The 25,395-nt window shown below is 47.4% G+C and overlaps 1 protein-coding gene across 1 annotated transcript; it reads right to left on the bottom strand.

The window, feature by feature from the left end:
* Positions 1–993: 993 nt before the first annotated feature.
* LOC135877010 (membrane-spanning 4-domains subfamily A member 15-like) lies at positions 994–23,733 on the bottom strand. Its single transcript, XM_065402333.1, has 6 exons — positions 23,467–23,733; positions 22,041–22,157; positions 19,701–19,757; positions 5,225–5,353; positions 4,187–4,300; positions 994–1,122 (listed from the first exon to the last, which is right to left on the bottom strand). Exons 1-6 carry the CDS (start codon positions 23,731–23,733, stop codon positions 994–996), a joined length of 813 nt encoding a protein of 270 aa, XP_065258405.1.
* Positions 23,734–25,395: the final 1,662 nt, after the last annotated feature.

Raw genomic sequence — 25,395 nt, forward strand, 5'->3', positions numbered from 1 at the left:
ATGCAACACTCTCTCTGTTGATGCAAGAGCAATGACTATGGACGCACTCCACCAACACAAGGAGCGTTGTGTGGACGTGCACAACCAATGTAATTAAAGTGGCTTATGATCATCGACATCACGTAAGTCAACTTAAATGGCCTTAGGCCAGGTCTACACTATAGACTTATATCGGTATAACTACATCACTAAGGGGTGTGAAAAATCCACCAATTTCTGAGTGATGTAGTTATATCAACCTAATCCACCCAGATAGACAGCACTGTGTCGATGGGAGAGCGTCTCCCATCGACACAGCTACTGCTTCTCGGGGTGGTGGATTAACTACGCTGACAGGAGACGCTCTCCCGTTGGCTTAGGAGCGTCTTCACTAAAACGCTACAACGATGCAGCTCTAGCGCTGTACGTGAAGACAAGCTCTTCGTGCATCAGTCACATTCCAAAGGAAGAAAGTGTGTGAAAGGAGTCGGGGCCCAATACAAGCAAATTAGTGCTAGTTGCAATTGTCGTTTTTGCGATGTATGCTACTAGTGAAAGGGGACTCCCTGCTCCACCATGTGTGTGTGGTAAGAGTTACATGTGGGTACGCACATGCCACATCTTTATACTACATGCAAATACAACACATGCACAAGCAGACACGCATGCCACATGCACACGCAGACACACATCTGTGAACAAGTGCTTTAAACTGACTCAGGATCCATTTTGAAGCTTTATTGACAAAGTCACCAAGGGAAATGTTCAGGACCAAAGCCTGGGGGGGCTGAATAGTGCTGGTGAGTTATCACCTTATTTCATTCTGTGTAGCATGATCTACAAATGGTGCAGAGCCAGGGAGAAGCAGACTGAAATGAGTTCCCTGTAAGATGAACAATGGAGCTGGGTACTAGAACTGCACTCAGAAAATGGAATGAGATCTATGATGCAGGACGGGGATGGGTTTTACTTCTCAGAGGAGCCGCTGCTGGAGCCATCTCTTGTAGGAGTTCCTTATGAGGCCCATTGCTCAGTCTCTTCTTTGGGGTCATAAGCCTCATTGGTGTAAGGTGGTGGAGGGGGCATTGGTGCGGAGGGAACCCCAAAGTTTTCATTGGCAGCATATGGCCTGAACAACATGGCCTGCAAAACAAAAGAGATCGGCCCTCGCTGGTACCATCATTGTCTCCATTCTCACCCCCACAACCATTACCTTCCTCACCCCTCCATTCTCGCTCCATCATCTTCCTCACATTCTTCATTACCACCACCTTCCTCACCCTTCCATCAACATATTTGGGCAGGATAGCTCACTGGTTTGAGCATTGGTCTGCTAAACCCAGGGTTGTGAGTTCAATCCTTGAGGGGGTGATTTAGGGAACTGGGGTTTAAAAAAGAAAACGATCTGGGGATTTGTCCTGCTTTGAGCAGGGGGGTTGGACTAGATGATCTCCTGAGGTCCCTTCCAACCCTGATATTCTATGATTGCGTCTATGATTTTTCAGCACTTCCTCCTCCCTCTAGTTTTTATAAGTTTGCTGTATTGACTGGCACTGCCCCAGGGATGAATCTGTGCCATCATCACTAACTCCACGATCAACACCCAATTCACTATCTGTAGGATTTTCCCTGTGGAGGTGCATGGGTCCCAGCTGTCACAGAACATGACCATGGTCTTTTGCAAAACTGGAGGATACAGAATCTATACTTCCTTTGGGTCCTGACTGCAGCAGGTTTGCTGTGAGGCACTTAAAGGGTTAACACGGTAGGTCTCACTATGCTACAGAGCGTCCCTTTGTGTTCCTCGCTAGGGCTGCTTGAAAATTTCCTGTCAAAAAGCTGCTTTTCAACAAAAAAACCACAGAATCCCCAAACTTTTCTGTCTAACTATACAAAATGTTTCATGAAAAAATATCCACTTTCCCAGGAAAAATTCAATTTTTCATCAAAAAAAGTGAATGCCCCCAACCAAAAGATTTCAATTTGGAGATGCTGCTGCAGTGCCTCATGGGAAATGTAGTTTGGTTGCCTAGTGTCCCCATTCTTTGCTATGAGTCAAGCTCATAGGCTAGACTACATTTCCCGTGATGCACCATGGCCAGGGTCCCCAGGATGCAACAACGTCCCCTCACCAAGAGGGCAGATGATGTTGCATCATGGGAGTTGGAGTCAGACCAAGGAGACTGGTGTACAAAGGAGAATGGCAACATGAGGCATTCAAACTACAAACCACATTAGGCACCAAGGCAACATTTCCAAATTGAAATCTTTTGTTTTTTTCAAAATATTTTGGTACTGTATTTGAATTGCTGCTGAAAAAAATAAATAAAAAATGCCTATGGAAAATTTAGACAAAAACAGGTTTTTTGATAAAAACGTAACAGTTGTCATCACAGTTTGAGAAAACGTTAGCCTATCAGTGTGTGACCTACTCCCAGGTCAAGAAGAGGTCAACCTCATCTCAGCTACCCCCCTTCACTACGCAAAGGTGCTCAGAGGAACGGTCCTGAGAACTGCTGAATGGGAGGCAGTCTTTGGGAAGATCAGATTCTACACCAGCATCACAGCAGTGAGTTGACCCCAGACAAGGAGTTTTTGTTGCCTGGATTCATTTATTTTGCTGTCTGGCTAGAAACATTGTCCCTGGAGGGATGTCCACAGCTGTAGCTTTTGGGGAGGGGAGTTTGCAGCATCATGATTCCATGGCTGGTTCTGTGCTAGCCCCAGCAGCTGCTCTAAAACATTGAGGCTGGTGATGACCCCTAAGGAGTTGCCACCTGTCAGGTATTGTTGGATCACAAGGGACTCTGGCCATGCCATAGGCTGCTGACTTATGAGAAGAGGCTGAGGGAACTGGGCTTGTTTAGTCTGCAGAAGAGAAGAGTGAGGGGGGGATTTGATAGCAGCCTTCAACTCCCTGAAGGGGGGTTCCAAAGAGGATGGAGCTCGGCTGTTCTCAGTGGTGGTAGATGACAGAACAAGGAGCAATGGTCTCAAGTTGCAGTGCGGGAGGTCTAGGTTGGATATTAGGAAACACTATTTCACTAGGAGGGTGGTGAAGCACTGGAATAGGTTCCTAGGGAGGTGGTGGAATCTCCATCCTTAGAGGCTTTTAAGGCCCGGCTTGACAAAGCCCTGGATGGGATGATTTAGTTGGGGATTGGTCCTGCTTTGAGCAGGGGGTTGGACTAGATGACCTCCTGAGGTCTCTTCTAACCCTGATATTCTATGATTCTCTGCCCTCAATACATTCCCTCCACCAAGGGAACAAGAGCTAGCTGTGCCAGGTGGGGATTCCATGCCAAGGGAATTCTCTGCTGGAGAGATCCAGTGACTTTCAGGGGCACAAAAGGGTGGGATTGCAGCTCAGGATCTGGCCCAGTTACAGTTTCCTGGGTCCCCCATCCCCACCTGGGAAGATGAAATGCAGCCCCACAGAAATTAAAACACTGACGATGAAGGTCAACGTGGTGGCAGTGAAAAGTGGGATTACTTCCCCCTCCCATTAAAAAAAGATTCAGTAACTTGGATCATGGTGTCAGCAGCCCGGTTAGGAATCAAGGTAAAAAGGGCCAGAAAATAGGGCTATTTCCTCTGCCAAAAATGTCAACAAAAATCTATCAACCACCAAAATATTTTGATTCAACATGGAACCATAGTGCCTCATTGGAGTTGTAGTTTGGGTGCCTTATACTTCTTTTGTCCTTTATGGGCCATGGTCACTGGCAGGACTATATCTCCTATGAGGGGATGTCTCACAAGCACCCTTGCCCATGGTGCATCATGGGAGGTGTAGTCCATCTAGAGAACATGGCCCATAAGGGAAAATGTGAGTACACGGCAGCTGAACTACAACTGCCATGAGGTATCATGGCACCACTTTGAATCTAAATAGATTGGTTTTCAGGTGTTCGGTGTTTTGGAAAAATAGCAACATTTTCTGGAGAAAGCAGGTGCTTTCTGATAACATTCTCATGGAGTTGAAACCCCAATTTCCCATTAAAAAAACCCCAATTTGACAGACTTGTCAACCAGCCCTAAATCAGGACCTGTCACTTTCCCCCATCACTGCCTTCCTCATACACATTCAGGCCCTTCCCCATGGACACTCCTCCCATCAGGGAGGGCGCTTCGCAGAAGCGTACATCTCCCCCTCCTTTCAACACATGCTCTGATTCACGTCCCGTTTGAGAGCTGAAAGACTCACGGTGTTGGGGGTATAGCAGATGGCTTGGGATGCAAAGTACGAGGTTGAGACAGCGATGGAGAACTCCAGGATGGACAACAAGAGCAGCATGACTGTGATCCCCTTCCCAGCATTCTGGGGAGCATAAAACCACAGGGGATGCTAATTAATTTTGACTGCTAGAGGTGTAACATTGCACAGGGCTGCTGTGAGGTGCATAAAAAATCCCTCTTTTCCCACTTCTGGGGATGCAGAAATCCGGTCCTGGTTCTTCCCTCCTCCCAGGCACGCAGAATTCTCCTCCTCCTCCTAACTACTCAGTAGGCCTGGTAATTGTGATGCATGGAGCCACACCACTGTCAGGAGATCATAGAATTCTGTTTTCTCCTGGGTCTACAGGGATATGTGCCCCTGAGACGCTCCCTGGGTAGGCCAGCCAGGATTCTGTAGCATGGAGGCAGTGTTGTCTAGTGCATAGAGCACTGGACTAGGATTGAGAAAAGCTGGGCCTGCTGGGTGACATTGGGCATGTCGCTTCATCTCCCTGTGCCTCAGTTTCACCATCTCTGTGTAGTGGGGATTAAACAAAGTAAAACAGGTATTTGGGTCCAATGCTGCTCCCGATGAAGTCAACAGGAGTTATTATTATTAATAATTTGTATGTTGATAGTGGCTGGAAACTCCAGTCATGGACTAGGACCCTACTGTGCTAGGTGCTGCAGAAAACACAGAATAAAAGCATAGTCCTTGCCTGGTTTTTGACATTGACAGGAGTTTTGACACTGGCTTTATCAAGAGCAGAACCAAGCACGTTAAGAGCAAATTTTGGTTAATTTTCCTCCAGATCAAAGGTCTGGAGCAGAACAGATGGACAGTTTCTACAGTGGAGTCAAGGACTTAGGGCAATTCCAGGTACCTGGTATTTTAAAAACACACCTGTTAGGGATGGTCCAGGTAGACTTAACACAGCCTCAGCACAGGGTGATGGACTGGATGACCTCTTGAGGTCCCTTCCCGCTTTATACTTCTATAATTCTATGGCAGAATCTGGCCACTTACCAACCAACGGTATTCCTCATCCTTGTGGTCATAATGTGACGCATTAAAAATCAGCTCCGTTAGAAAGAGAATGATCCCAATGGCTGAGAAGAGGGCGCTAGTCCTGTTCATTCCCTGGCTGCTTTTCACCTGAGAGAGATGTGCAGAGGGTCAGGTTGTGTGTAGGCAGAAAACAGGTTTGGTTATCATAGAATCATAAAAGATTAGTGTTAGAAGAGACCTCAGGAGGTCATATAGTCCAACCCCCTGCTCAAAGCAGGACCAACACCAACTAAATCATCCCAGCCAAGGCTTTGTCAATCCGGGCCTTAAAAACTTCTAAGAATGGAGATTCCACCACCTTCCTAGGTAACCCATTCCAGTGCTTCACCACCCTCCTAGTGAAATAGTGTTTCCTAATATCCAACCTAGACCTTCCCCACTGCAACTTGAGACCATTGCTCCTTGTTCTGTCATCTGCCACCACTGAGAATAGCCGAGCTCCATCCTCTTTGGAACCCCCACTTCAGGCAGTTGAAGACTGCTATCAAATCCCCCCTCACTCTTCTCTTCTGCAGTCTAAACAAGCCCAGTTCCCTCAGCCTCTTCTCGTAAGTCATGTGCCCCAGCCCGCTGATCATTTTCGTTGCCTTCCACTTGACTTTCTCCAATTTGTCCACATCCTTTCTGTAATGGGGGGCCCAAAACTGGACACAATACTCCAGATGTGGCCTCACCAGTGCAGAATAGAGGGGAATAATCACTTCCCTCGATCTGCTGGCAATGCTCCCACTGATGCAGCCCAATATTCCATTAGCCTTCTTGGCAACAAGGGCACACTGCTGACTCATATCCAGCTTCTCATCCACTGTAATCCCCAGGTCCTTTTTTGCAGAACTGCTGTTTAGCTAGTCGGTCCCCAGCCTGTAGTGGTGCTTGGGATTCTTCCATCCTAAGTGCAGGACTCTGCACTTGTCCTTGTTGAACCTCATCAGCTTTTTTTTGGCCCAATCCTCCAATTTGTTTAGGTCACTCTGGACCCTATCCCTACCCTCCAGCTTATCTACCTCTCCCCCAAGCTTAGTGTCATCTGCGAACTTGCTGAGGGTGCAATTAATCCCATCATCCAGATCATTAATAAAGATGTTGAACAAAACCAGCCCCAGGACCGACCCCTGGGGCACTCCGCTTGATACCGGCTTCCAACTAGACATCGAGCCATTGATCACTACCCGTTGAGCCTGACGATCTAACCAGCTTTCTATCCACCTTATAGTTCATTCATCCAATCCATACTTTTTTAACTTGCTGGCAAGAATACTGTGGGAGGCCGTATCAAAAGCTTTGCTAAAGTCAAGGTATATCATGTCCACTGCTTTCTCCATATCCACAGAGTCAGTCATCTCATCATAGAAGGTAATCAGATTGGTCAGGCATGACTTGTCCTTGGTGAATCCATGTTGACTGTTCCTGATCACCTTCCTCTCCTCCAAGTGCTTCAAAATAGTTTCCTTGAGGACCCGCTCCATGATTTTTCCAGGGACTGAGGTGAGGCTGACCGATCTGTAGTTCCCTGGGTTCTCCTTCTTCCCTTTTTTAAAGATGGGCACTATATTTTCCTTTTTCCAGTCATCCGGGACCTCCCCCGATCACCATGAGTTTTCAGAGATAATGGCCAAAGGCTCTGCAATCACATCAGCCAATTTCCTCAGCACTCTTGGATGCATTAGATCTGGACCCATGGACTTGTGCATGTCCAGCTTTTCTAACTAGTCCTTAATCTGTTCTTTCACCACTGAGGGCTGCTCACCTCCTCCCCGTACTGTGTTGCCCAAGACAGAAGTGTGGGAACTGACCTTGTCTGTGAAGACCGAGGCAAAAAAAGCATTGAGTACTTCAGCTTTTTCCACATCATCTGTCACTAGGTTGCCTCCTCCATTCATTAAGGGTCCCACACTTTCCCTGACCTTTTTCTTGTTGCTAACATACCTGTAGAAACCCTTCTTGTTACCCCTCACTTCCCTCGCTAGCTGCAACTCCAGTTGTGTTTTGGCCTTCCTGATTACACCCCTGCATGCTTGAGCAATATTTTTATACTCCTCCCTAGTCATCTGTCCAAGTTTCCACTTCTTGTGAGCTTCATTTTTGTGTTTAAGCTCACTGAAGATTTCACTGTTAAGCCAAGCTGGTCGCCTGCCATATTTGCCATTCTTTCTGCAGATCGGGATGGTTTGTGCCTGCGCCCCCAATAGGGCTTCTTTAAAATGCAGCCAGCTTTCCTGGACTCCTTGCCTCCTCATATTAGCCTCCCAGGGGATCCTGCCCATCAGTTCCCTAAGGGAGTCAAAGTCTGTTTTTCTGATGTCCAGGGTCCATATTTTGCTAGTCTCCTTTCTTCCTTTTGTGAGGATCCTGAACTCAACCATCTCATGGCCACTGCTGCCCAGGTTGCCACCCACTTCTACTTCCCCTACCAATTCTTCCCTGTTTGTAAGCAGCAGGTCAAGATGAGAACGGCCCCTGGTTGGTTCCTCCAGTAGTTGCACCAGGAAGTTGTCCCCAACACTCTCCAAAATCTTCCCGGATTGTCTGTGAACTGATGTATTGCTCTTCCAGCAGATGTCAGGGTGATTGAAGTCCCCCATAAGAACCAGCCCACCTATATGTTCTGGGAATGCTTCTACACTCGTATGTTTTTGGAAGAACTTAATTGCAGAGTTACTTTTTTCCTGTCAGATAAAATTGTGTTACAAGCTAAAAATGTAATTTTAAACCTAATGGATGTTAGTTGGAAGCTGAATAAATCTGAAAATGTTTGTCTAAGCAGAGCACTAGTAATTGCTAAAAGACCAGTGCCCCCCTTCAGTATTGTCTGTGCTTGCCTAATTCTTAAAAAATATTCCAATTTCCCCACATACAAACACTGTGAGGTGGGGGGTGGAGGGTGGGGACGGGACCAGAGCCAGATTGAAAGGGCAGTGAGGTACTGCAGGGATTCAACTGGCCGTGATTCTGTCCCTGACTAGGCTTTTGGGCCTTGCGCCTGCAGTTTTTTTGGGTATGCCCGAGACATTCACAGTTATAACAGATCACATTATTTTTTGCTGTTACTACGGCAACGCGAGTAGACTTGCTCTTTATTTTTTTGGCCTGTCTGGCTTCGCATTCAGAGGGCCACATACAGATGGATTCATAATTAGAGCCTGGGTTCACTCCCAAATTAAGGGCTGTTTGCAGGTGGGAGTTAAAACCTTCCTTTAACATTTTTTAAAATGCCTGATTCGTTTTTTTGGGTCTGCAATGCCTGCATTGCTGGAATACATCTCCCATTTTTTCTTACAACATTGAGCTGGAGGCTCGTCCTTGCCTTGTATGCAGCCCACGATCAGTCCCCAATTACCGGCTCTGTTCCCCAAGGCTTCTTGGATGGCTTTCTTAAACTCAGTGCAGGCACGGGTCATATCATTTTCAGATTTAAATTTAACAGAGGCCCAAACGCTGTTTTTGTGTCCTTTTGTAGGGATCTTGGCCCATGATAGATTGGGGCATTTAGCTTTTGTTAAGATATAAAGATCCCTGCAATGTAACATATAGGTGGTAACCATCTGGCTTATTCTTTTCCAGAATATTAAATTTGGGTCTTTGGGCTTTAGATCAGAGAAATCTTTCAGTAAGCCCCTCATTTCCTCTGTGCTGAGAGTAGTGTACTTATAAGTATTATGAGCCACTTTGTTTTCACCAGTCCCTGACCACTGAGTGGTCACTTGGCAAGGGGCCAAGGAAGCACTGGCACTTAATTCTGGGTTAAAAAAAGTGGGGGGAGGCCAATTATCTTGATTCCCCCCCATGTGTGCCAGCTTCCAATTTTGAATTTGTTTTTTAAGGTGTTTCCAATTAATTTTATTTTGGTTTTTATTAGTATTTCGGCTTGAGTCAGGGTCAGTAAAATTCCCCTTCTGTTGTATGCTAGCAACAATACGACGTGCAGAGGAGTTGTTTTTTTTAGTTTTGCTTTCAGAGCCTTGTTTTCTACTTCAAGTTCATTTAGTTTGCGGTTTAAATTTGTTTTTTGATTTAGCTTTGATGTAAGAGCTTTTTGGAGTGTTTTTAACTTTTGTAATTTTTTTTTATATTTGCAATAGCTTATTACAATTCCTTTCCCTAATCTTTCTTTTGTTTGACCAGACCACCACAACACGCTATCCATTGTACTCATACCTTTATTCCATTTATTTTTTGCTATTGTTTTTTTAACCTTTTTATGTTTCCCTTTTATAAAATCAATGAGTCTTCCTCCCGTAGAGGGCATCATTGATGTTCCCCAGGGCCAGTCAAAGAGTCCCCCTCCTGTAGAGGGTATCATTGGTGTACCCCGGGGCATGCCAATGGGTGTCCCCCCCATGGAGGGTATCGTTGACGCATTCTCGGGCAATTCATAAGACATTGTATCTCAGCTTCCTGAAACCCACTTAAGCAGTGCTTCAGGGGAGACTGACTGAGCACACCCTTGTACTCAGTTTACTGCAGCACATACCCTGGTGCTCAGTACTTGGCAGTGCAGCCTTCACCTCCAGCGATCCCTGCACCCCAACAATCACTGCAGCACACACCCTGGTGCTCAGTACTTGGCAGTGCAGCCTTCGCCTCCAGTGGTCCCTGCACCCCAACAACCTAGGCCACAAACACAGTCCCGTTCAGTCCTCTTGCCTCTGCATCCTAAATGTGTTTCGTATTAAAAAAAAGGGGTGTGGAGGGATGCCTAGGGGAGTCCCAAACCAAGGTGTGCGCTAGAGGCAGTAAGTAAAAAGGTACTCGCCTCTATCCCTGGTTGTGAGAAACTCTCCGAGGATTCCCGATCACATCCTGCTCGCTGCGCCAAAACTGTTAGGCAAAAAGATTCTTTTCCCCAAGAATCAGGCAAGCACAGACAATACTGAAGGGGGGGTTTATTCATGGTACTGGGAAGACTGATAAGCAGCTTCAAAAATATGGTGCCATAGTGGCCAGTTATATACATTTTTTTATTAATTTATTTGCATTTATTTGTACCTACAGAGACAGACATTGTTACAAGTCGAGAGAACCCTGAACAAAGATAAAAATAAGAACAGTACGTACATATAGAGGTCATCCTAATTGCATCAAACGTCTATGACTACCTTGCAGGGGAAGGAGGTGGGGTGTGTGTGGGGGGTAGGGATGAGTGCTTACAGACATCCGGTGGGTTGTGAAGGGAGGGTTAGCATTGTTTTTTTTTTACCAATAAGCTGAGCTAAGTTATTATGTATTAACAGAAACTATGGGTATGTCTACACTACGAAATTAGGTCGAATTTATAGAAGCCGGTTTTATAGAAATCGGTTGTATACAGCCGATTGTGTGTGTCCCCACATAAAATGCTCTAAGTGCTCTAGTCGGCGGACCGCGTCCACAGTACCGAGGCTAGCGTCGACTTCCGGAGCATTGCACTATGGGTAGCTATCCCACAGTTCCCGCAGTCTCCGCCGCCCATTGGAATTCTGGGTTGAGATCCCAATGCCCGAATGATGCAAAACAGTGTCGCGGGGGGTTCTGGGTACATGTCGTCAGGCCCCTCCCCCTCCGTCAGAGCAACGGCAGATAATAGATTCGCGCCTTTTTACCTGGGTTACCTGTGCAGACAACATACCACGGCAAGCATGGAGCCCGCTCAGCTCAGCTCACCGTCACCATATGTCATCTGGGTGCCGGCAGACGTGGGACTGCATTGCTACACAGCAGCAGCAGCTAACTGCCTTTTGGTGGTAGATGGTGCAGCATGACTGGTAGCCTTCATCGGCGATCTGGGTGCTGGCAGCCGTAGGGCTGCATTGCACCAGCCTTTGCCTTTTGGCAGTAGATGATGTATTACGATTGGTAACCATCGTCATTGTACTGCAGTGGCTGTCAATCATGGGCACCTGGGCAGACATGCTCAGTCCTATCGAACTGTCTTGACAATGATGGCTATCAGTCGTAGTATGCTATTTTCTGCCAAGCGCCCAGTATTTTCTGCTAAGCACCCAGAAGAGGCCGAGGGCGATCTGGGTGCTGGCAGACGTGGGGCTACATTGCTACACAGCAGCAGCCCCTTGCCTTTTGGCAGTAGATAGTATATTACGACTGGTATCCATCGTCGTCATACTGCAGTGGCTATCAGTCTTAGTACACTAACTGCCAAGCGCCCAGTATTTTCTGCCAAGCACCCAGAAGATGCCGAGGGCTATCAGTCATGCTGCACCGTCGTCTTAAGATGTAAAAAATAGATTTGTTCTGTATTCATTAGCTTCCCCCTCCCGCCGTGAAATCAACGGCCTGCTAAACCCAGGCTTTTGAGTTCAATCTTTGGGGGGGGACATTCTGTGTGACAGTTGTTTGTGTTTCTCCCTGATGCACAGCCACCTTTGTTGATTTTAATTCCCTGTACCTGTACGCCATGTCTTCACTCGCCCCTCCCTCCCTCCCTCCCTCCTTCCCCTGGTCCGTCAGATAGTAGTTTCGCGCCTTTTTTCAGACCAGGCGCCATAGCTAGCACTGGGATCATGGAGCCCGCTCAGATCACCGCGGCAATTATGAGCACTATGAACACCACGCGCATTGTCCTGGAGTATATGCAGAGCCAGGACATGCCAAAGCAAAACCAGGACCAGCCGAGGAGGCGATTGCAGCGCGGCGACGAGAGTGATGAGGAAATTGACATGGACATAGACCTCTCACAAGGCACAGGCCCCAGCAATGTGGAAATCATGGTGTTCCTGGGGCAGGTTCATGCCATGGAACGCCGATTCTGGGCCCGGGAAACAAGCACAGACTGGTGGGACCGCATCGTGCTGCAGGTGTGGGACGATTCCCAGTGGCTGCGAAACTTTCGCATGCGTAAGGGCACTTTCATGGAACTTTGTGACTTGCTTTCCCCTGCCCTGAAGCGCCAGAATACCAGGATGAGAGCAGCCCTCACAGTTGAGAAGCGAGTGGCGATAGCCCTGTGGAAGCTTGCAACGCCAGACAGCTACCGGTCAGTCGGGAATCAATTTGGAGTGGGCAAATCTACTGTGGGGGCTGCTGTGATCCAAGTTGCCAGGGCAATGAAAGACCTGGTGATATCAAGGGTAGTGACTCTGGGAAACGTGCAGGCCATAGTGGATGGCTTTGCTGCAATGGGATTCCCAAACTGTGGTGGGGCCATAGACGGAACCCATATCCCTATCTTGGCACCGGAGCACCAAGCCACCGAGTACATAAACCGCAAGGGGTACTTTTCAATGCTGCTGCAAGCCCTGGTGGATCACAAGGGACGTTTCACCAACATCAACGTGGGATGGCCGGGAAAGGTACATGATGCTCGCGTCTTCAGGCACTCTGCTCTGTTTCGAAAGCTGGAGGAAGGGACTTTCTTCCTGGATCAGAAAATAACCGTTGGGGATGTTGAAATGCCTATCGTGATCCTTGGGGACCCAGCCTACCCCTTAATGCCATGGCTCATGAAGCCGTACACAGGCAGCCTGGACAGGAGTCAGGACCTGTTCAACTACAGGCTGAGCAAGTGCCGAATGGTGGTGGAATGTGCATTTGGACATTTAAAAGCGCGCTGGCGCAGCTTACTGACTCGCTCAGACCTTAGCGAAAAGAATATCCCCATTGTTATTGCTGCTCTCTGTGCGCTCCACAATATCTGTGAGAGTAAGGGGGAGACATTTATGGCGGGGTGGGAGGTTGAGGCAAATTGCCTGGCCGCTGATTACGCGCAGCCAGACACCAGGGCTGTTAGAGGAGCACAGCAGGGCGCGGTGCGCATCAGAGAAGCTTTGAAAACGAGTTTTGTGACTGGCCAGGCTATGGTGTGAAACTTCTGTTTGTTTCTCCTTGATGAACCCTCCGCCCCCCCCCCCGGTTCACTCTACTTCCCTGTAAGCCAACCACCCCACCCTCCCCTCCCCCTTCAAGCACCGCTTGCAGAGGCAATAAAGTCATTGTTACTTTACATTCATGCATTCTTTATTAATTCATCACACAACTAGGGGGATAATTGCCAAGGTAGCCCGGGATGGGTGGGGGAGGAGGGAAGGAAAAGGACACACTGCAGTTTAAAACTTTAACTCTTATTGAAGGCCAGCCTTCTGATGCTAGGGCAATCATCTGGGGTGGAGTGACTGGATGGCCGGAGGCCCCCCCACCGTGTTCTTGGGCGTCTGGGTGAGGAGACTATGGAACTTGGGGAGGAGGGCTGTTGGTTACACAGGGGCTGTAACGGCGGTCTCTGCTCCTGCTGCCTTTCCTGCAGCTCAACCATACGCTGGAGCATATCAGTTTGATGCTCCAGCAGCCGGAGCATCGACTCTTGCCTTCTGTCTGCAAGCTGACGCCACCTATCATCTTCAGCCCGCAACTTGCTCTGTTCATCCCGCGATTCAGCACGCCACCTCTCCTCTCGTTCATATTGTGCTTTTCTGTAATCAGTCATTGACTGCCTCCACGCATTCTGCTGTGCTCTGTCAGCGTGGGAGGACATCTGGAGCTCTGTGAACATGTCATCCCGCGTCCTCCGTTTTCTCTTTCTAATCTTCACTAGCCTCTGTGAAGGAGAAACATTTCCAGCTGGTGGAGGAGAAGGGAGAGGTGGTTAAAAAAGACACATTTTAGAGAACAATGGGTACACTCTTTCACGTTAAATTTTGCTGTTCACATTACACAGCACATGTGCTTTCGTTACAAGGTCGCATTTTTCCTCTTATATTGAGGGCCTGCCGGTTTGGTGTGAGAGATCACTCACGCAGTGCCAGGCCACAGATTTCGGCTTGCAGGCAGCCATGGTAAGACACAGTCTTTTGGCTTTTTTAACCTTCTTAACATGTGGGAATGGTTTCAAACAGTAGCGCTCTCATTTCCCATACCAAGCACCCGTTGGGTTGGCCATTTGAAATGGGTTTGCAATGTAAAAGGAGGGGCTGCGGTTTCAGGGTTAACATGCAGCACAAACCCAACTAACTCCCCTCCCCCCCACACCCAATTCTCTGGGATGATCACTTCACCCCTCCCCCCCACCGCGTGGCTAACAGCGGGGAATATTTCTGTTCAGCAAAGCAGGAACGGGCACCTCTGAATATCCCCTTAATAAAATCGCCCCATTTCAACCAGGTGACCGTGAATGATATCACTCTCCTGAGGATAACAAAGAGCGATAAGGAATGGATGTTGTCTGCATGCCAGCAAACACCGGGACCATACGCTGCCATGCTTTGTTATGCAATGATTCCAGACTACGTGCTACTGGCCTGGCGTGGTAAAGTGTCCTACCATGGCGGACGGGATAAGGCAGCCCTCCCCAGAAACCTTTTGCAAAGGCTTTGGGAGTACATCCAGGAGAGTTTTCTGGAGATGTCCCTGGAGGATTTCCGCTCCATCCCCATACACGTTAACAGACTTTTCCAGTAGCTGTACTGGCCGTGATTGCCAGGGCAAATTAATCATTAATCATTAAACACGCTTGCTTTTAAACCATGTGTAATATTTACAAAGGTACACTCACCAGAGGTCCCCTGTGTGCCCTCAGGGGATGGGAGCACACCTTGGGTGAGTTCGGGGGTTACTGGTTCCAGGTCCAGGGTGATAAACATATCCTGGCTGTTGGGGAAACCAGTTTCTCCGCTTCCTTGCTGCTGTGAGCTATCTACATTATCTCCATCCTCATCTTCCTCGTACCCCGAACCCGCTTCCCTGTGTGTTTCTCCAGTGAGGGAGTCATAGCACACGGTTGGGGTAGTGGTGGCTGCACCCCCTAGAATGGCATGCAGCTCCGCGTAGAAGCGGCATGTTTGCGGCTCTGCCCTGGACCTTCCGTTTGCTTCTCTGGCTTTGTGGTAGGCTTGCCGTAGCTCCTTAATTTTCACGCGGCACTGCTGTGCGTCCCTGTTATGGCCTCTGTCCTTCATGGCCTTGGAGATCTTTTCTAATATTTTGCCATTTCGTTTACTGTTTCGGAGTTCAGCTAGCACTGATTCATCTCCCCATATGGTGAGCAGATCCCGTACCTCCCGTTCTGTCCATGCTGGAGCTCTTTTGCGATCCTGGGACTCCATCACGGTTACCTGTGCTGATGAGCTCTGCGTGGTCACCTGTGCTCTCCACGCTGAGCAAACAGGAAATGAAATTCAAATGTTCGCGGGGCTTTTCCTGTCTACCTGGCCAGTGCATCTGAGTTGAGAGTGCTGTCCAGAGCGGTCACAATGAAGCACTGTGGGATAGCTCCCGGAGGCCAATAACGTCGAATTCCGTCCACACTACCCCAATTCCGACCCCCTAAGGCCGATTTTATCGCTAATCCCCTCGTCGGAGGTGGAGTAAAGAAACCGGTTTAAAGGGCCCTTTAAGTCGAAAGAAAGGGCTTCGTCGTGTGAACGTGTCCAGGCTTAATTCGAATTAACGCTGCTAAAGTCGACCTAAACACGTAGTGTAGACCAGGCCTATGTCCTTGCTTTTCAGCAGTTTCTGTCTTTTCCGCTGGCTGAATTTTAACTTCTTCCTGACATACCCAAGAAAAATTCTCAGAGATATGGCATGCTTTCCTGGAAATATCTGAATGATCCTATTTAATGAATGCCCACACTCCTGCTTTCCCCTTCTCTCTACCCTCTTCCTTCCCTCCCCATCTCTATTCCCCTCCTCTGAACTTTGCTTCTATTCTTTAGTATAACTTAATACTTTTGCTGTAGCTAGTTGGATTTTTACTAACAATTTTTGTCTGTAAATTGTGTAATAGAAATAATTGACTCATATTTTAACCATTCATATTATATACATAATTAAATGTTTCAAGTATAGCTAAGGTTAGGTAGCAAATGGTTAATATATTATAAGTAGTTTAAATAGAGTTTGTTTTTTCTATATATATATTTTGAAAAAAATTAATACAAATTTAATAGAAAAATATAAGAACCAGCCCCAGTCCTTCTCCTTCCTCCCACTCCCCCACAATTTCAATAAGGGACCAATAGCCCCCTTACACTAAGCCTCTGGCTGCCAGATGTTGGGACTGGACAACAGGGGATACATTACCCGATAATTGCCCTGTTCTGTTAATTTCCTGTGAGGATCTCGCACTGGCCACTGTCAGCAGACAGGATACTGGGCTAGATGGGCCAATATGACCGTTCTTATGGTCTTATGTTATGGTGGCTAGGACTGAGAATGGCAACCATGGAGAACAGCCAAGCTGTTCTACTGGCATTTCCTCTTCAGCCAATAAAGACAACCCTCCTACGCCCCAGGAAACACTAGAACATTCATGACAAAAAAGCCTGATTCCTCTTGGGGCACTGGGAACTGGATTTGGGGCTCTGCACCTCTCAGTGACAACACATGACTCCTGTCTGATATCTCATGGCTGACCGGAAGGGGGCTGGAAGTCTCAGTTGGAGTAACTGGCTACATTGTTGGCTGTGTGTTACCCCCAAGGAGGTCAGCCAGGTTCCTGGAGCTCTGTGCGCTGGTTGCTCAGGGAGAGGCACTGTCCCTGGGAGGGAGGTGAACCATGGGCAGACTCAGGGTCTGCCGGGCAACCAAGATGGAGAGAGGAGACAGTGACAGGGGGTGGATGGCAAGTAGCCTGCTCGGAGGAGGGGCAGTGTCTGAGAGAAAGGAGGGAGAGGGCAGAGTCAAATGATTGACAAGTGATAGCCTGGGAAGAAGAGCTAGCCTGACTAATAGGAAGTGTGATGCCTGCCCCTGGGAGCACAGTGGGAGGGGGGAAGCCATTTTGGAGGGGTCTGGAGCCAGTCACAGAAAGGTCAGGACTGGCTGTGTGGGGAGCTGGTGAGTCCATTCCTGCATGCAGGGTTGCCCCTGAGAACTGGCCTCTGGGGACCTGGAAGCAAAATCCCTCAGCTAGGCCCTTTCCTTCTTCAAGGTGACCCCCCGTTTATGGAGTTTTGTTGGGAAAACTCCCCCCACCCCTGACAGCCAGGCTCAGTGAGCCCTTCAGCTCCCCAGGTAAAATCAGCCACCGCATGGCACCACGACTCTGGCTGCTAGCTCAGGGCTGCCTGCCTGCTGTGAGAGTGTCTGAGTGCTAGGGTGGGAGATTGAAGTTTGGAATTTAGTAGAGTTATTATAATCTGCACCTTGAGCCCTGCACCCCTTGGTGGGGAGGCGAAATCCTGGTACCAGAAGTAGTCTGACTCCTGCACAAAGAAGACGCCTGCCAGCAGTGAACATCAGCTCCTCGGCAGTGACTGAGAAGTCCAGAGCTGTCTCTGGACCTGAGGATCCGTCGCAGAGTTGTGAGTGCACCATCTTTTAGATGGTCAGGGACATTGTTTGGGAGACCCCCAACTCCCTGAACTGTGTCCTCAAGCCAGCGGGTAAGGGTTTGGGGATTTTATTACCTGCTACCCATTAAACTTGTGGGGGGACTTACCATCTTATTCCACTTGTGAGTCTTTGGGCTGTATTGAACCACGTTGGCCAAGTTACTAATTGCTGCTATAGAAGATATTGTTGTCACAGGCCATCAAAGGCTCCTACAAAGTATGTGTACCAACTGATTTTAACGTTTGCTATATCAGGTCATGTGAGTGGGGAAATTCATGGGTATCATCAGCGTGGGCACCAGTGACCACAAGAATAGTGTTTCACCCTTTTATATTTACTTCCTGTTTAATATAATTACTGTCTTGAATATATTGTATATGATTGTGTTATTTCTTGGGAGTCTCCAACTATCTGGCAAGTAGTTAGTTAGAATTTTCCTTCCAAGCTGCCCTTAAAAGGAGTGAGGTGGGTGGGAGCACCACCAAATAAATTAATATAGGAAGGAAATAAGGAAGTTACATCTTGCTGAGCTGGAGGGGGTTCCAGAAGAACCCAGGCCTGTGCCTCAAAACCCATAGAAGAAGTAACCAGGTGAACAGGATACTACATGCAAAAGACAGGCCAAGACCTGACTGGGCTGGAATGCTGATCTATACACTCACTCTTGGAAGTGGTCCCAGCAGGCCTGGGGTGAGGTGCGCTGGTGAGGTGGTTTGGGACTAATGTTGCACTGTCCATATGCAAGTCATGCTAGGACAGGATGGAGTTCTTGTCTGTCTCTAGTAGCTGAGCCACAGAAGGTTTATAAGGCTGCTGCTACAGCCATTTAAGGCTCCCCATCTGTTAGCTCAAGTAGTAGAGACTTTCCCTTCTAGTGCTGAAGGTTCCCAAGTTCTAAGCCCTGTGGCTGGTTTAACAGTCACTTACACATGCTGTGTATGTTCCAGGGTAAATAATGAGCTTGATTTTTCTGTCTTAGGTCTTCTTATAAGCAATACATTCAATTAAAAATGAGATTTCAGGGCTTATGTAATTTTGGGAGTTCAAAGAACTGTATGAATTTTCAGGCTTCATACAAGCCACACGTATGACACTTTGGAAGTTCACTTCTCATGACCACAGCAATAAACCATAGCAGTTGGCTACTGCAGCCCTTAGTCACCTGTGAAGCCTACCAATACCTAGCTAATATATTCCCAGAGTATGGTTCATAGGGTGAATTATGCAATGTCTTTTTCTACTTAGAAAAGACAGTTCCTTCTATGCAGAGAAAAGAAAATAGCAGGTAAAAGGTAAGAGGCAGAGCTGGATGAAATTTTCAAAATTTGATCTGCCTGTAGGTCTCAATTCAGGAAAACACTTAAAAACATGCTTAATTTTAAGTACATCCTTAAGTCTCACAGATACTTAGTGCTTTGCTCAATAGGGGCCTAGCTGGAAGTCCCCTTTTCTTCACTATTTTGAATATATTTCTGGCTACTTTAATTCTTCTAAATTCCCCCCTTTTTTGCAGACTCCCTGGGCCCTTTGTCTTTCTGTTGTTCCCTGGTAGCCTGGCTGCCTTTTCAGCAGCTGTTTGCAGCTTTATTTTCTATTGGACTCCTTTCTATTGGGCTCTTAATTGAGGTTTATGTGTCAGTAGAAAAATTGAAGGTGGTTGTTGAGCCACAAGCTGCTGCTACAGATACAGAGGCAGACAGCAGGGAGCAGTTTAAAGTATCTCCATTTCTCCTCCAGCTCCCTATTTGTCATAGAATCATAGAATATCAGGGTTAGAAGGGACCTCAGGAGGTCATCTAGTCCAACCCCCTGCTCAAAGCAGGACCAACCCCCAACTAAATCATCCCAGCCAGGGCTTTGTCAAGCCGGGCCTTAAAAACCTCTAAGGAAGGAGATTCCACCACCTCCCTAGGTAACCCATTCCAGTGCTTCACCACCCTCTACCCTGTCCCTTCTGTCTTCCTCTCCAACACAAGTTCCAACAGAAATTGGTCCAGTAAAAGATATTACCTCCCCCACCTTCTCCCTCTCCAACATTCCTTCTCCATGTTCTCGATCAACAAGCACTCTGCTCTTTCCCATCAGCCACTCTTCCTGGATAGTGCCCTGGGCGAAGCAGAAACCCGCTCCCCCCGGTTAGGAAAGGGGAGGGAACATTCTCTGAGAAACTCACCAGACAGATGTTGCCACGATTCTCAGCTGCAACCGAGAGGGATCCAGAAATGATGAACTGCCCGGGAAAGAGAAAACCATCATTCACACTTCACACTTACAAGAAAGATCTCTCCTCCGAGACAGGCAGGAAGCAAGGACAAAGAATGACACACTTCCCTCAGCACGGGCAGTCATAATAATTATACTTAGTGCTTAGAGAGCACTTTTCATCTAATAATGCTGCCAACCAGGTTCCCTTCAATCCTCTCAGTTAAGGTGACACCCATGCCATAATCTTTCCCCCCAGATTCTCCTCCTCTTCTCTCCTCCTTCTGAGTTCTTGCTTCTTTTTGACAACTGAGCTTGCTTTTTGCCCCATAAATAGAGCAGTGACTGGATGGTCCTGAGAAGAGCTCAGGATGTCACCAGGTTCCTCACCCCACCTTCCACCCAACGCAGCTGTGCCATCCCCTGCCTATGTCTCTACCTATGGAGATTGTATAGTACTCCCATCACCATGGTATCAGAGTACGTCTACATCTGAAGCCTGACCTGCAGTGGGGACACAGGCGGAGGGCTGCTCTCAGGTTCCCCAGCCCTCTGCTCAGGGCAGATGGAGGATCCGGGGCTCCCCACAGTGGCCTGGGCTCCCTGGGCAACTCTTACCATGGCCAGGCTCTGGCTTCCAGTCTGACTGGGGGGCGGGGCTTCGGGGGAAGAGGAGGACCAGGGGGCAGGGCCACAGAGAGGGTGGGGATTCTGCATGTGTCTTACTTTTGCCTTTTGAAAAAATGGTCGCCTTACCTGTACTCTCCAGCCTCCCAGCTATGCTAGCATGCCTCAATCCAGACCTGCAGTGCCCTCTGCTGTCACCTCCATATTCTGCTTTCTGTGGCGGAGCAGTTACCAATTTCACTTGAGAGTCGAATAGTCCCTGGGTTGGAAGCTGGCAGGAGATTTGCCCTTTTTGCTCATCAGCCAAGTTTCCTCCCCTCCATGCCCCCATTCAGGGTAGATAAAACCCTAACAAGGCCCAGTTCAGCCAGGGGAATTGCAAAGGGAGAGAGACCTGAGCTTTGACCTCAGCCTAGTAAGTTAGAAGTGCTCAGACAATGACCTCACAAAGGCCTGTGCCTTGACATCAGCCCAGTAGGCAGAAGTGCTGAGCCAATGACTTCACAGATGTTTGAGTTCCAACATAGGCCCAGCAGAGGGGCTAAGGCACGGACTTCACAGCAGCTTGGCCCTTAACACCAGCCCAACAAGACAGTTTTGGTGAATAGGATGAGCAGATTTTCAAAATGAGAAGCCAGGACACCCGACATGTAGAACAGGCAAGGTGGGGTAGCAGGGATTGTGAGAGTGGCACTCAGGGCTGGTAGCTGGTGAAAGGCACCTGTCTTTCAAGCGCATGTGGGTGGGTTTTATTGGGGGACTAAGGTGGCACATGGGGAAGGTTTTTTGAAGCCTAGTCTGGGGCACTGCATGATCCACCTAGCAATGGCAGGAAATGGGTCAGCACATTAGATGGGCCAATGATCTACCAAGTGACAGCAGCAAATGTGACAGCAGACTAAGAGGTGTGCCAGTTTAGATGGACTAATGTTCTACCATATCCACGTGGGAGTGACATCTGCTGCAGGTTCCTGAGCAGAGCACACACTGCCTCTTTCCTTTTGTTGGTTGCTTTTAGAAGGGAGTTACTAAGTGTCTGTTACTTATCATGTATCAGAGGGGTAGCCATGTTAGTCTGTATCCACAAAAACAATGAGGAGTCCGGTGGCACCTTAAAGACTAACAGATTTATTTGGGCATAAGCTTTCGTGGGTAAAAAACCCACTTCTTCAGATGCATGGAGTGAAAATTACAGATGCAGGCATAAATATACTGACACATGAAGAGAAGGGAGTTACCTTACAAGTGGAGAACCAGTGTTGACAGGGCCAATTCAATCAGGGTGGATGTGGTCTACTCCCAATGAGGAGGTGTCAATACCAAGAGAGGGAAAATTGCTTTTGTAGTGAGCCAGCCAGTCCCAGTCCCTATTCAAGCCCAAATTAATGGTGTTAAATTTGCAAATGAATTGTAGCTCTGCAGTTTCTCTTTGAAGTCTATTTTTGAAGTTTTTTTTGTTGAAGTATGGCTACTTTTAAATCTGTGATAGAATGTCCAGGGAGATTGAAGTGCTCTCCTACTGGCTTTTGTATGTTACCATTCCTGATGTCTGATTTGAGCCCATTTATTCTTTTACATAGCGATGTCTGATTTGTGTCCATTTAGAACTTTAATAATAGACAATTATTATTTATCCATGTGGCCATGCCATCATTTCATAAACACTTTCAATTATTCTACTCACAAAAATTCCTCCCCAGAACGGGTACCCCACGATGCCAGAGACGTAAATATATTTAATGAAAATTGTAGAGACACCTCCAAAGCCGATGTGTATCAGCCCAATCAAGATCTGGATGGCCTGTGGGAAGAGAATGGGGCAGTAAGAGGAACCAATTCCCCCCCACCTTGGGGATGAGCAGAACACCCTGTCCTGACCAGAGCTGATTAGAAATTGGAATTTCCATCCTGTGGGAAATTCTGATCTTTAGACTGTTGTTTTAATCTGAAACTGAAATTTTTCAGTTTGGAAACATTTCATTCCAGTTTGTCAAACCGTCACCTTATAGGAGTTGTAGTTGGCGTACCATTCTCTTCTATGGGCTAGACTTCCTACATGGACTACATCTCCCATGCGCAATCAGGGGCCTCTCATGGCATACCATGGTGGTTCAGTAAAATGAGAAGACTGCAGTGCAGTTGGGAAGGTGCAGTTTGGAATAGGGAGCTAGTCCTATTGGGAAGAATCACCTCCACTTCCTTGAGGTATCGTAGCCGCTCACGTGGATGCTGTTTAATGTCAAATTGACCTGAGAGGAAAAATTTCAATTCAGTTTGACAAATTGAGGTAGTTTGATTTGGGAAGATCCAACCCAAAACCAAAATATTTTGTTTTGATTTTTCCAATGGAAATCTTTGATTTTTGCGGGAACTACATTTCCCATTGAAAAAATGTCAACCTCCCTGCCCCCCGCAATGGTCCCCTCAGCAGGAAGGTTCTCTGGCCTGTGATATACAGGAAGTCAGTGGTCCCTTCTGGACTTCAAATCTATTAACTCATTTGCTTATTTATCTATATAATTGTAAATAACCAATCATGGGCTTATCCATGTAGACTGATGGATAGAAGTTGCTGGTTGGTTGATTTCACTAGCAGTGCAAGGGTGAATGGAACCAGGTCTCCACTGCAGTAATTAGGAGTGGGACCCTAGGTTTGAACTGCTTCTTCTCAGACCAGATCCTTGGCCAGAGTGAATTAGCACAATGGAGCTACATCGATTTACACCAGTTGAATAGCCATCCCATCCTCCCCAAGATGGGGCTGTTTCATTCCATTAGTTCCAGAAATAGCTGGTTTATAATCCTTTCCCCCGTTTCTCCTTTGCTTGATTAATCTTCATTTCTGCCTGTTTGGGTAGCTAGGAGGATTCACTGCCCCTGGAACTCTGGGTGTATTTCCATCCACTGCCCCTTACAAAGCAATGAAGTTTCAAGAGGAGGCCTGATGGTACCAGTTTCTTGGCATCCTTCCCATAAAGCTGATTGTTAAAGTAAAAAAGAAAAGGGTGGAATCTGGAGTTTGCTTATGCTCAGTCATTCACCTACCTGTTCAGGCCCTTCGATATTGAAATGACTCATTCTCATGGACTGAGAGCAAAGATCACACTTACCCCCAGGGTCTTGGGCTGTGCTTTGAGGAATATCTCCATCATCCCTACTTTCCTTAGCTGCGCGACCTGTTCAGCGGGACTCCCGGGGTACATTGACCCAAGAGGTTGGTTCCCAGGGTTCATGACTGTGAACTGAGGCCCACATTGCATCATCTCAGGATTCTGGGAAATGGCACCGGAGACTCCTTGGTCTTGGTGGATGATGCCAGCACTGTTTGGGGGCATGAACAGAAGCACCCCATTGGCCGTGTTTCCTGGTGCTGCCATGATGATGAAGATGCTGCAGAAAAGAGTGATTGGCCCAGATTAAGCCATAGGTAATAACATGGGTCCTAGAATTAGCCACTAGGCCATGCTGAGTAGGAATCTTAGTTACCTATTGCTCAATCCCTTTTGAGTCCCTGTCATGATTTTGTCCTTCGCATGGAGCTATAATTGGAGCACTAGCAACACCCAAAGATAAGGGTTGAGATTTCAAAAGCTGCCTGAAGGATTCAGCAACACAACTCCCATTAATTTCATAACAACCATCTTGTTGGCTTTTAAAATCTCAACCAAGGAGCTCAAGTGTTCCCATTCCACCCCTCGTTTTCCAGATAACTTTCTGGATCTTTCAGTTTTCGGGATGGAATTTTCCAGAGCTGTGTAACTGATTATCCTAGGGTCGATAGAGGCACAAAGGCTCTGCTGTTGCTCCCATTGAAGTGAAGGAAACATTCCCATTAACGCCAAAGGCATGGGATCAGACCCAAAAACATTTACAAAAGAGCTGGCCAAAAATTTTCCATCAAAACTGTTTTTCACTGGAAAATTGGGTTTTCCATTAAGTGGATATTTGTGGGTGTGGAAAGGGTCTCCTTTTCACAGAACTTCAAGTTTTCATAAAAAAACAGAAAGCTCTAAACTAGAAATATTACAATTCAGCTATGCTGCTGTGGTGCCTCATTGGATTTGTAGTTCAGTTGCCACATATCCCCATTCTCCTCTGGAGGCTGAGTTCCTTGGCTGGACTACATCTCCCATCATGTGCCATGGACTCCCATGATGCACTGCATCCATTTCCAAGAGGAAGGACCATGGTGCACCATAGGAGATGTCTGACCAGGATTCCTGGCCTACAGAGAAAAAGTGGGGCAATGAGGTACAGGAATGACAACTCCTGTCAGCATTTCCAAATTAAAATATTTCGGTATTCAGAGTTCCACTGAAAATAGAATTTTTCTCTGGAAAAAAATGAGATTTTCAACCATCTCTAGTTAACAACACAAAGGCTTATTAACACTCTAAAAGAAATATTGCTGCAGAGGGTTATATGTGTATTTCCTATTCTGTGAGACATTTACAGGTCCTCCCACATGGCAATGTACAGCATTAACCCCATAAGGGCCCAGTCTTCACAACACTCCTGGCTGCTGCTAGGTTTGGCTTGTTAAGAGCTCCAGATATTTTTGAAGTGTTAACAAGCACTGGAAAGCAGGTTGTGGTCACGATCTATAAGTGGGGAGACAATTTCTAAGGATAGAGGGCTCTTTCATTTGGCAGACAAAGCCATAACAAGATGTAGTGGCTGGATGCTCGAGCTACATACATTCAGTTTAGTGCAAGCAGGAATTAAGGGGCTTGAAGCAGAAATCCCTGGGGGGAAGTTCTATGGCCTCTGTTACAGAGGAGATCAGACTAGATGACCATAATGATTCCTTCAGGCCCCGAAAGCTCTCAATTTAAATGCCGTTCTAACCTATGTGGGTAGTAAGGAGGAAGGAAAGGCTAAAGGGCCTTGGGAATAGTCAGGACTGTCTCTTCCTTCCCAGAGATTCTATTCTCTCCAACCTGTGCAACCCCCTTTTGTCCCATTTCTGTTTCCCTTTCACTGTCCAGGCCAGAGTACTTTGTTCCTTTGCTTGGGGATGTTGTGGGGGTGGGAAGGTG

This window comes from Emys orbicularis, chromosome 4, assembly GCF_028017835.1.
Source record: "Emys orbicularis isolate rEmyOrb1 chromosome 4, rEmyOrb1.hap1, whole genome shotgun sequence".
NCBI lineage: Eukaryota > Metazoa > Chordata > Testudines > Emydidae > Emys > Emys orbicularis.